Source organism: Triticum urartu, chromosome 1A (assembly GCF_056163025.1).
Source record: "Triticum urartu cultivar PI428250 chromosome 1A, HENAU_Tu73, whole genome shotgun sequence".
NCBI lineage: Eukaryota > Viridiplantae > Streptophyta > Magnoliopsida > Poales > Poaceae > Triticum > Triticum urartu.
Genome location: NC_141873.1, coordinates 532,080,311 through 532,092,279, shown reverse-complemented (window position 1 = coordinate 532,092,279; position 11,969 = coordinate 532,080,311). Strand labels below are relative to the sequence as shown.

General features: G+C 45.9%; 1 protein-coding gene across 1 annotated transcript; it reads right to left on the bottom strand.

Annotated features, from left to right (window-relative positions):
* Positions 1-729: 729 nt before the first annotated feature.
* Positions 730-5,707, bottom strand: LOC147992295 (bZIP transcription factor 30-like). The gene is made up of 4 exons (XM_087538994.1): positions 5,571-5,707; positions 5,288-5,408; positions 4,053-4,137; positions 730-839 (listed from the first exon to the last, which is right to left on the bottom strand). Exons 1-4 carry the CDS (start codon positions 5,705-5,707, stop codon positions 730-732), a joined length of 453 nt encoding a protein of 150 aa, XP_087395120.1.
* Between the last annotated feature and the right edge of the window lie 6,262 nt (positions 5,708-11,969).

The window sequence follows — 11,969 nt, the reverse complement described above, 5'->3', positions numbered from 1 at the left end:
CCGGAAAGTTTGTGAAGGTTTGGAGGCCGCCTCAAGGTCTACCACTAGTGGTGATATCTCAAGGAGAATAGGGTGAGCCTTCGTGGCGTTGGTGTGCCTTCGTGGTAACATCCACATCTCCAAACGGTGACTAGCTTCCCTCCAAGGAAGTGAACATCGGGATACATCCTCGTCTTCATGGCTTTGGTTATCCCTAACCCTATCTCCTTACTTGTGGTTTACTTTGGTCTCTTGACCTTGCATTCACTATATATTATTTTCCTTGTTATATTGTGTTGGATATTTCCTTGAAGAGATTATTTAGGCCTACACTTTATATCCCGCAATTCATACTTGCTATTATTGATATATCTTGTGTTTAGTGTGAATTGATAACTTGTGTCATACACTTACATATCTTGTGATATTGCTCAAGTAAGTTTGTGTAACTTACTTGTGCTTGTTAGTATCCTTGTTGTGCTCACCTCATTTACATTAAGTTGTTGGTGCACTTAATTAGTTGAGCCCAGTATATTTAGGATTTGTGCTTGGAAAGTATCCGCTTAGTTTATTTCCGCATTAGGATAAAGCCAAAACCGTAGAAGTTTTTAAAACGCCTATTCACCCCCTCTAGGCGACATTGTGGTCCTTTCACCATGGCATCACCTGATGGCGCCCGACGATGTTTCACTGCAGTGCCACGACAGCGCAGCGAACTCCAATGCAGCACCCGACGTAGCCGGTGAGGCTTCATTGCAGCGGCATCTGTGCAACATCGCAGCTCCCGACATTGTCTGACGATGTTTCACTGCAGCGCCACGCCTGCCCGGCGAGCTCCATCACAGCACCTCCATATGCCACTGGCGAAGTTTCACTGCAGCACCACTAACGCGTGATGGTACTCCATGGCGGCACCGACAACCCCAGTCGAAGCTCCATCATAGCACCCGATAGGCTCCGGCGAAGCTTAACTGCAGCGCTGCCACTGTGCGCGGCGGTGCTCCATTGTAGCGCGGCGTCGACGGGGTTGTTGTGACGAAGCACATGAAGACGACGGGCGGATGATGCAGGTAGCATGCGGCGACGATGGCGGGTGCTTCGTCGTCCGCAGCACCGACGGTCACCATTGCAGCCCCTGGTCGGAGCTTCACCATGCAGCAAGCACACGATGTCGGGGGTTGGCCGGCGTCGCCTCTTCCCTGCAGCAGCTGCAGCAGATGAGAGGAGAGACTGTGGAGGGAAAAAGGGAGGAAGAAGATGAGGAGGAGGACAAGGGGAGCGGATCACATCGGAAAGGATAAGATGGGGAGGGAAGCGGTGGGCTGAGAGGGACACATGTCGACGCCTCGAGAAGGCTTAAGCCGCGCTGTAATCAGCCGGTTGATTTTAATACATTTCCTTATTATTTTGTCACCATCATGTGTCTACTGCACGTATTGACATGCAACTTTTTTTAAAAAAAGAGAGAGATCGGAAGAGATATTTTTGAAGGTTATTATGATGAAAATAAAAGAAAAATGCGTCGAACAACATTAGTCCATCAGTCCACCAGCCGCGCATCAAGCATGCAACAATCCATCAGGAGTAATCTGATGAATCGGCGTGGCACAACCCTGGTCCCTTGCGCAGCCTTGCATATCTACCGTTGTGAACTGCTAAGTATAGTCAGGGTTTTGGCCAAGAATCACTGTGGTTCCTTGGTCTCGAATGAACGTCGAATGTATAGGCGCATGTTACTGCGTGACTCCAGAGGCGAGTCGCCTGATCTCAGTCTAGCTGTAGTGAGGATAAGGTTGTGTATGTGATTTTTTTGGTTTGTCTCACTTTTGTTTACATTCTTAATATAAAATATCATGTATATGTTTATAATTTATATGTTTCACATTTGTGAAACCGGCATAAAACTGATGGATTTTGATCTGATGGATTCAGATGATGATTTGAAAATGTCGACTAACATAGGCACTGATTGATGACATAGACTCACCTAAGATTCTTTGCACATTACCGTTTCTATCACCTGACAAGTGACGGGGATTTCAATTATTACCAGATTATTACTATTTATTTTTATACATACGAATTTTAACATGCATTATGTTTATATGTAACTTCAACAAATTATTTAAAGTGCCCGTGGCAATGCACGGGCATTCTACTTGTAGTTTGTAGTTACTCTCTATGGACTCCCTTGCATCTTTCATAAATACATGGTGTAAATTGTATGTGCTTCTCTAATGCGCGTTGCACCCATACACTAGCATAAAGTATTGCATAATCTTAATAGCAGCTCATACTAGAATACCAAAGCTTCATTGATCAAAGTGCAGTATTACTTAAATTGTCTGAAAGGGGCTAAAATACAAAGGAGGGAGCATCAAAATTAATGCCAAACCGCTGAAATCATGTTAACTCCCTAGGTTGTTGCAACAAAAAACATTTTGGACATCTAGTATGAAACACCACTCGTTAAGTGGATGAGTAAGTTCATTTTTTTTAACTTAAATTGTATATATTTGACTCACTATGTATATGTGACCAACATCACAATCATTTGTATTCATCACCAACACTACATGTGTATGAGGGGAAATACTGTGTATGGCTTGGGATGAACCACAACCGTCGGTATTCACATATATTTCCAATTAAAAAGAAGTCAACAGAAATGGAAAGGCATGCTGTCCATGCGGAATGTGTGACCCCGTATGCAATCATCATACCTAACTTTATTGTGACGTGTCGACACCGTGTATGCCTAATAAAAGTAGTGTGAATACATGATAGGTGAAAGTAAATAACCTTCCATTCCACTATTAGTTTAACATTTTTTTAGGGGAAGGGAGGAGGGGGGTATATATATTACTCAGGACATGAATTATCCATTCAACTATTAGTTAATAGAATGATATTGGCACACAAAGAAAAGCTAAATTATGTAATGGATATTATCCAACAACCCAACAAGGGGAAGTATAATCACATACATGTGTGGTGTTCTCGATCAAATTTACAAGAAGAGACCTTTCAAATTTTAGCAGTTCACCATTTCAATCTCGTGGGGACTTTCCTGTTGGGATGGCTCAGTTATGTGCTTTTGATGGTTGCCCATGTATTTGTAGCTACTAACATCAAATGGGATGCTCAAGGTACACTTGTCCTTCTGAATGCGCATTCAACAATTGGGTGCTTATCTCTTGCGCTCTTGGCATGAAGTGTTTAGCTTATGAGAAAGCATAGCATTGTATTTAGCCTTCCATACCTCGACCTCAGAAGTTAGTGCTTGTTGTCGAGCTAGAGAAGAAAGAAATAATAAATTAAGTTAATTAAGTTGACATTGGATAAAAAAGAAAACCATAGCATTGATAGGAAAACAAAGGGACTAGTAAATCAATATAATGACCTGTACGAGATTAGCTAGCACAAGAAGCATCCAAAGAAACAAACTATGTAACCAACATGCTTAACATTACTGCTGCACAGATTCAGTTATTCAAAGGAATAAATACCGATGTAACTTGTAAAATCCAGACGACATATATAGTGGCATATATGTTCTATGAATATGACAACATTTTAAATACGAAGAGATACATCAGTAATATTTATGTTCAGTTCGACTGTGGTCAATCAGTAGAAAAGAACTGGCATAACCCGAATAATCGTATCGTGGTACCGTCACCATGTCATGAAATATCAAGTGATGATTTGGTAAATGTCATGTGTTAACATTCAAGTACTCAACATAGTTTATTTATATTAATTTTAACGACAACTGGTAGAGCCTGCATTTACACGCGCACCCGCGCACGCACGCACGCACACTTTTTTACCCTGAAACTAGTAATTAAATCACCCCCCCCCCCCCCCCCAATGTACAACAAATTTCAGGGTTCCTAATTCACACCACAACTAAGGTGAGTATGCAAGCTAAAGACAAGAAAAAATTGTTTTCCAAGCAAAACCTATGCCCTTATGCGTCCATTTGCAATGCGTCCATCATCTTTTTTATTGCCTCTAGGGAACAAATGTGCACAAGTATATAATGTCGATTAACAATGAAACAAGCATACCCTTTCTCAGTTGCGACATATTCTCCATTGACTGCAGCTTAATCATTAGCTCACTATTTTCAGTCCTAATCTGAAGACACTTGCTCTGCAATGAGATAACACAACAATATATGATTAATATGGCCAAAAGAGGCACACCACCATGTATTTGGTTGGGAACTTATAATAGAGATTTATAATTGAACTTTGCTCCTTAATAAATAATATTCTGAGAAGAAAAAGAAAGGATGTAACTATCAAGTATAGAACTATGATATGGCCTACTAATTAGCGTTAAGTGAAGACAATCGAGAAAATAACCCAGCCCAAGTAAATTAACCTATTAATTAGCGTTAAGTGAAACCAATGGCATAGCTCAGCTCGTCTCTCACTTCAACAGAACACCACAAAGTCTTAGATATACATTAGATGCACAATTTAAACATGTAAAACTAAAATGAATGCAACACTACTTGATTCTTTGTAGTCAAAACTCAAGAGAATCATACACACAAATGCTTCCTATATTTATAGGGTATGTTCTATCTCGGGTGTGCTCTTGGTGATTGCGTTTATGATAAGATTTTAACGCATATTTTCTCTAACTTCTGATGAAATGATGAAGACATTTATTGGTTATTTCCATAATAAAAATAAAAAAAACTTCCACATTGTTCTACATACATAACATATACTAGTTAAAATAGACCCAATGTGTCAACAAAAGAGTACCACTCCAATTCTGTAGAAGCTATAGTTGTAAAACATGCTAGAGTCAGACTTTAAATTTCGACTACTATTACCACAAGAAATATTTATACTAGAGAATTTGGATGTTCTGCACATGGTACATATCCGAAAGAACCACCCTTCCAGTTTTGCGGTGCAGATAAGAGGGAGCACGTACCCCCGGGCCGGTTTAGACAGTCCAGTGGGTCTTGAAAATAATAGGAGGGAACATGTCTCGAGAAGTACTTTTAACTTACAAAACCAGTCTATATTTTAGAAATGTATTTCTAATACCAGAAAAGGTCGTATTTTTCAAAAACCATGCCAATGTCCACAACAACAGCTTCAATACAAGTATATACTAATACTTATGATCGTACAACCGCGTGGGGAAAACCATGCTAATACTTTTGATCATAAAATAGTGTGGGGAAAACTGGTTATGTGCAAAGATGTGCAACCAACATAACAACAGACTACCAAACTGATTATATATTAGCTTTCTAGCTAGTGGTGCAGGAACATACCAGTTCTTCAGATAGTATACTGATCCTCTTGGTCAGCGTCTCAACCATTTGCTCCAGTTCCTGCTTGCGACCCGCCTTGTCCTTTTCCTTCTTGGCAGAGTACACCCGGACTGCCAGAATCCTACAAATTTGTTCCAAAAGAAAATACTCAGTTTCAGAATTTCAATCCATGGACAACACATATGAGTATATCAGATCGGCGGCAATCTGAATCTCCACATGATTTTGTTAAATAAATAAATCAATCAATCTCCACATGCACTAGAGCGAAGGAAATCCTCACCTCCTGACCCTCCTAGGGTCTGTAAGCGCAAGCTCCGCGAGAGCCTTGTCCTTCATGATCTTCTTCATGTGAGCCTCACTGGGCTTCACCTCTCTTGCCAGCTCAAAGAGAGTTGCGCCGCCTCTACCCATGACCATGGTTAAGGGGGCGCTGCTGCCAGGGCCACTTACCCCTGGAGAAGCGCCATTGTTGCCGCCGCCGCCAGCTGCTGGAGGAGAAGCCTGGCTGCCTATGGATAGATGGCTACGGCCAGCTCCTCCTGGTCCTGCCCAAGCGCCGCCTGCCCGTGGAGAAGCGCGATTACCAATGGATAAGCGGCTGCGTTTGACAGAGCCGCCTGCCCGTGGAGAAGCGCGATTACCAATGGATAAGCGGCTGCGTTTGACAGAGCCGCCTGCCCGTGGAGAAGCGCCGCTGGGCGGACGCCTACTCCTGCCGGGGCCAGCAGCCATTGGAGAAGGCGCTGGTAGTGCCGGCTGCTCTAGGACTACGGTTCCGGAATTGACCTCGGCCGGCTCGGAGCTATTCGGCACCGCGATCTGGGTACTCTTGCGATCTACGGGGCCATCGACCTGCCGTGCCCCTGCGTCGTTCCCGGGGAGGGAGGTGACCCCGCAGAGTCCGTCCAGGTCGATGACATGGCCGACGGCGACGATATCATCCGAGACGGGGTCGTCCTCGAAATGGAAGGACTCCAGGACCGGAGTGGAGAAGGCATTTTGCGCGTGAGAGCTGCTACCGGCACGACTACTAGTTCCGGCCGCGCGACCGAGCGACCACGACAAGGGGTTCAGGAGGTGGGGCGGATAGTCGCCGGAGCCATCGCCGCCGCTTTGGGAGGCGAGAGGAGTTGCCGAAGTGGGCGGCTGCGGAGGAGAGAAGGGGCCGTGGCGGCGGAGGGAGGCGGGTGAGCCCTGCGGGAGGAGGTGGCGGCGGCGGCTGGGATCCATGACGGAATGGGAACAAAGGGAAACTTCTTGTTCGCTAGGGTTCCGGGAGCTGTCAAACACGGATCGGGCGAACGGAGGGTGCTTGGAGTTGCCAAAAGCGAGAGCGAGCTTGATATATATGGAAAGAAACGGGAGATTTTTTTTTTTTTTGAGACAAAGAAGCGGGAGATGAGAGAATAGGAAGAGCGCTCGCCTCGGTTTGATTTACCACTGGTCTTGGATTCCAGCTGCTCCGAGGTCCTAACGCAACCTCGCTGGCCCGGCCCAATCATTCTAGCCTAGTTAAAAAAATCCAATCAATTTCTATGAGAAACATATTTTGGTCCTACTTGTGCCTTCATGAATCTTAAACCCTAATTGGATGTTCTCAACAGTGACTTATGAATAGTTGTTTCTCGATTCCCTCAAAAAAAAAGAATTGTTGTTTCTCGATCACTAATCTCCTGAGAAATAACAAAACAAATAGAACATATGCTCAAATAATTAATCCTCGGAACTACAAACATGCATCAGTTTGCATCATCTTGCGATGCTTTGCTCCTTCGCGCACCTCTACGACACGAGCATGCATACACATTAGCTAGCGTAGTGCTCATGTATTTTTCAGAAACCAAACATTTTCTTTCATGATCATATCAGAAAGGGAGAAATGAAATATTAATGGTTGATATTATATATCTTTACTTCTAATGGAGCAGTTGATAGCCTAGTACGGTTTATTTTTGTACGTTTTTCTTCGTCCCACCACCACCACCCCTACCATGCTGGTTTTCTTCTATCGATTTATTTTTCTCTCCATTCTTTTATTGCAAATCAGCAGTTTCCTAACATACAAAAGATCACGGATCTTACTTTCCTTATTTATTCAAATCAACCGATACTTCTATTAGTTGGTAGCTTGTACGGTCTATTTTTGTCCGGTTTTTCTTCGTCCCACCACCACCCCTACCATGCTGGTTTTCTTATCTATTGGTTTATTTTTCTCTCAACTCTTTTATTGCAAATCAGCAATTTCCTAACAAATAAAAGATCATGGATCTTACTTTCCTAATTTATTCAAATCAACCGATCCTTTTATTAATGCAATTTGTTTTAGGAAATCTTTACTCCTAATGGAGCAGTTGGTAGCCTGGTACGGTTTATTTTTGTCTGTTTTTCTTCGTCCCACCACCACCCCTACCATGATGGTTTTCTTATCTATCGGTTTATTTTTCTCTCCATTCTTTTATTGCAAATCAGCAGTTTCCTAACATACAAAAGATCACGGATCTTACTTTCCTAATTTATTCAAATCAATCGATCCTTCTATTAGTTGGTAGCTTGGTACGGTCTATTTTCGTCCGGTTTTTCTTCGTCCCACCACCATCCCTACCATGCTGGTTTTCTTATCTATCGGTTTATTTTTCTCTCCACTCTTTTATTGCAAATCAGCAATTTCCTAACATATAAAAGATCACGGATCTTACTTTCCTAATTTATTCAAATCAACCGATCCTTTTATTAATGCAATTTGTTTTAGGAAACAAATAATAGATTTTGAGGAAATAAATAATCTCTAAGGAAGAGTCAATAGGTCGTTCGTTCGTACTCCTCCCATCGGTCGACAGGACTCCCGCTCGATTGGTTTTTTCCTCGTTTCGTACCACACCAACGATGGAAGGAATCAATACACCGATTTCTTTCCTGTATACGCAACGAAACACGAAACCAGTGGAGAAAACCACCCAACTACGCATGTCCCCCTGCTCGCAATCCCTAGCCACCGTTGGTCCCCTCCCCTTCTCCCCCACCTCCCCTCCTTCCCATCGGCTCTCTTCATGCCCAACGTGGATGGCGCCGCCCGCCTGGGAGGGGACCCTGATCCTGTTCCATCGGCGCCTCACTGTCTTCTCGGCGACCCTGGCGTAGGCAAACGTCAGGCCACCAAGGCGAAGCCCCTTGAGGCGAAGAAGAACCATGAACGTGATTTGGATGACGACCACTAGCGGGTGGCCCTCTTCTTCGAGACGCAGACTGGCGCCAGTGGCCAGTGGGGGATTCACCAAGGTACTCGATTTCCATGCCTGCTTGCATCCTCATCTCGTTAGGCAGAGCTTATATGTGCACCAAAAGGAACTGATTAGTTTCACGTCCCTCTTCCATGTCCTTTCTTTCGAGGTCATGCCATCGTGGGTTGCTGCAGTCATTTGGCGGCGCTGCCATGAGCAGACAGCATCGGCAGCCTCCAGCAGATTAGTCTTCCTTTCCTCCTCCGGCATGCACGAGGGGTTCTCCGTTCATGAGCCTCCCTCTCTTCCACGGGAGCGGCAACATCAGATTAGGTCGGGAACTGAAGGAGTGTGCCCTAAGCGCCATGTGAGTCCCTAACCTCTCGGGCTGCTCACAAACCTTCGATTTCTTTTGTTTCAGATCTTATTTTTGTGCACTTCACTTTTTTTATCTTTGTGCTTGATCCGATCCTAGGTAGTGAAAAAATATTCATGGGCGAAAATGTGCGATCATGACATATATCTGAATGTCTGCCTAAGAGCATCTCCAGCCATTGCCCCCCAGGAGGCGCTAAAAATCGCCCCCTGAGGGCGCACCGGCGAAAACCGCGTCGCCGCCTCCTCCGCGGCCGCCGTCCCTGCTGCACCCCTCCCCAGGTTGGCGCGGCTGGTTGGACGGTCTGAGGGCGTCCTCCTCCTCGTCGTTGTCGAGGATCACCACGCCGTGCTCGTCCTCGCGTCCGCGCTTGCGGGCGGCTATCTCCTCCAGGGCCCGGCGCTGCTGGACCATCTCGTCACGGAGGTAGTCGTCCCGCGCCCACTGTAGGGCCTCCTGGTCGGAGAAGCCATGCTACCCCTTGAGCACTGTGTTGGTTTTCCCTTGAAGAGGAAAGGGTGGTGATGTAAAAGTGGTGGTTGGTACAGCTACCTGTACAGTGCTATCATACCTAACCCTGGCGGCAGGGGACAAGGCCATTAATTGCCCGTCTGTGTCGCCTAAACAGTACTGAAATGGACCGCTAGGGACGCCACCGTTTGCCACGATGGTTACCTTGTCAGCGCCTGCTTGCCACCGCGCACCCCTAGCTGCACGGCCTCTCTGCCACGTGTGCTTGGGAGGGCCCCAGAGCGACACGTTGGCAGGTGTGCTGGAGCGCGGGCACGAAGTGGGGGTTCCCCGCGGCAAGCTCCTTGCCGCGGTCGTCGCCTCAGTAAAGCAGCGTAAATATTTCCCTCAGTTTTTGAGAACCAAGGTATCAATCCAGTAGGAGACCACGCGCGAGTCACCTCGTACCTACACAAACAAATAAGAACATCACAACCAACGCGATAAAGGGGTTGTCAATCCCTTCACGGCCACGCAAGAGTGAGATCTGATAGAGATGATAATAATAAGATAAATGTTTTTGGTATTTTTATGATATAGATTGAAAGTAAAGATTACAAAATAAAATAGATTGGAAACTTGTATGATGGAAAATAGACCAGGGGGCCATAGGTTTCACTAGTGGCTTCTCTCAAGATAGCATAAGTATTACGGTGGGTGAACAAATTACTGTCGAGGAATTGATAGAAAAGCGAATAATTATGAGAATATCTAGGTATGATAATGTATATAGGCATCACGTCTGTGACAAGTAGACCGACTCCTGCCTGCATCTACTACTATTACTCCACACATCGATCGCTATCCAGCATGCGTCTAGAGTATTAAGTTCATAAGAACAGAGTAACGCCTTAAACAAGATGACATGATGTAGAGGGATAAACTCATGCAATATGATGTAAACCCCATCTTTTTATCCAGATGGCAACAATACAATACGTGTCGTTTCTCTTTCTGTCACTGGGATCGAGCACCGCAAGATTGAACCCAAAGCTAAGCACTTCTCCCATTGTAAGAAAGATCAATCTAGTAGGCCAAACCAAACTGATAATTCGAAGAGACTTGCAAAGATAAACCAATCATAGATAAAAGAATTCAGAGAAGATTCAAATATTGTTCATAGATAATCTGGATCATAAACCCACAATTTATCGGATCTCAACAAACACACCGCAAATGAAGATTACATCGAATAGATCTCCAAGAGAATCAAGGAGAACTTTGTATTGAGATCCAAAGAGAGAGAAGAAGTCATCTAGCTACTAGCTATGGACCCGAAGGTCTGAAGTAAACTACTCACACATCATCGGAGGGGCCATGGAATTGATGTAGAGGCCCTCCGTGATCAATGCCCCCTTCGGCGAGCTTCGAAAAAGGCCCCAAGATGGGATCTCTTGGGTACAGATGGTTGCGGCGGTGGAAATAGGGTTTCGTGGTGCTCCTGGATGTTTGCGGGGTATGTGAACATATATAGGAGGAAGAAGTAGGTCGGCGGAGCTACGAGGGGCCCAGAGGGGGAGGGCGCGCCCCCCTGCCTCGTGGCCGCCTCGTTGATTGATTGACGTCCACTCCAGTCCTCTGGATCACGTTTGTTCCAAAATTGCGTTCCCGAAGATTTCATTCCGTTTGGACTCCGTTTGATATTCCTTTTCTACGAAACACTGAAATAGGCAAAAAAACAGCAATTTGGGCTGGGCCTCCGGTTAATAGGTTAGTTCCAAAAATAATATAAAAGTGCAAAATAAAGCACATTAACATCCAAAACAGATAATATAATAGCATGGAACAATCAAAAATTATAGAACATTGGAGACGTATCAAGCCGCGCCGGGCTATCTCATCGTACTCCGCGGGGAGGCCAGGCTCCGGCTTTGGCTTGACGAGGACGAGGCGACCAGAGGCGGGGAGGAGTCAGCGATGCGGACGCCGGAGCTGCGGGTGCGGTGGCTGGGGGGCGGCTTATATAGGCGGGGGCGCCGCGGGTACGCGTGGCCGCCGTGTTACGCGTGGCGGGCGAGGGACGCGCGTCGTCCGGTCTTCACTGCACCGCCCGTGAGGCATCAATGGAGGAGGCTGACTGGCGCGCCAGCGTGCGGCATTGATTCGCCGCGGGAATCGAGGCAATGAGGACGACGAAGCGGCGAGAAGAGCCGAGTCGCTGCCAAGGAGGGCCCGCCGACTTTCACGCCAAAAACGATTCGGTCGGTGCCCCCGAGCACCCCCAGCGCGCCGGGTTCGGCCTGGTTCCACCGGTGCCAATTTCGGTCCGAGCCGACGAAAATTGAACCCTTGAGGATGCGACTGGGCCGATTTTTCGACACCGACGGCCGAAAAATCGCCTGGTGAACCTTGTTGGGGGCGCGGCTGGAGATGCTCTAACTGCTGCCTTTAATTGTTGTTCCAGGTGAGAGCTGAGACTCACGTCCTCGTGTGTCCCTACATGATGGTTGGCAGCCGCTGCCCTGCGGTTATACTACTCCAACACCTAGGTAAGAGTAACCTGATACTATTAACTTTAGATACTTTCTAATGATCGTTTATGTTCTAGAATTGTCTCAGTTTCCCTGTTCCAAGT

Coding starts and splice junctions, on each gene's coding strand:
- LOC147992295 (XM_087538994.1), bottom strand. CDS start 5,707: ATGGTCATGGGTAGAGGCGGCGCAACTCTCTTTGAGCTGGCAAGAGAG. Junction 5,409..5,570: donor GACCCTAGGAGGGTCAGGAG/GTGAGGATTTCC, acceptor ACAAATTTGTAG/GATTCTGGCAGTCCGGGTGT. Junction 4,138..5,287: donor GTATACTATCTGAAGAACTG/GTATGTTCCTGC, acceptor ATCTCATTGCAG/AGCAAGTGTCTTCAGATTAG.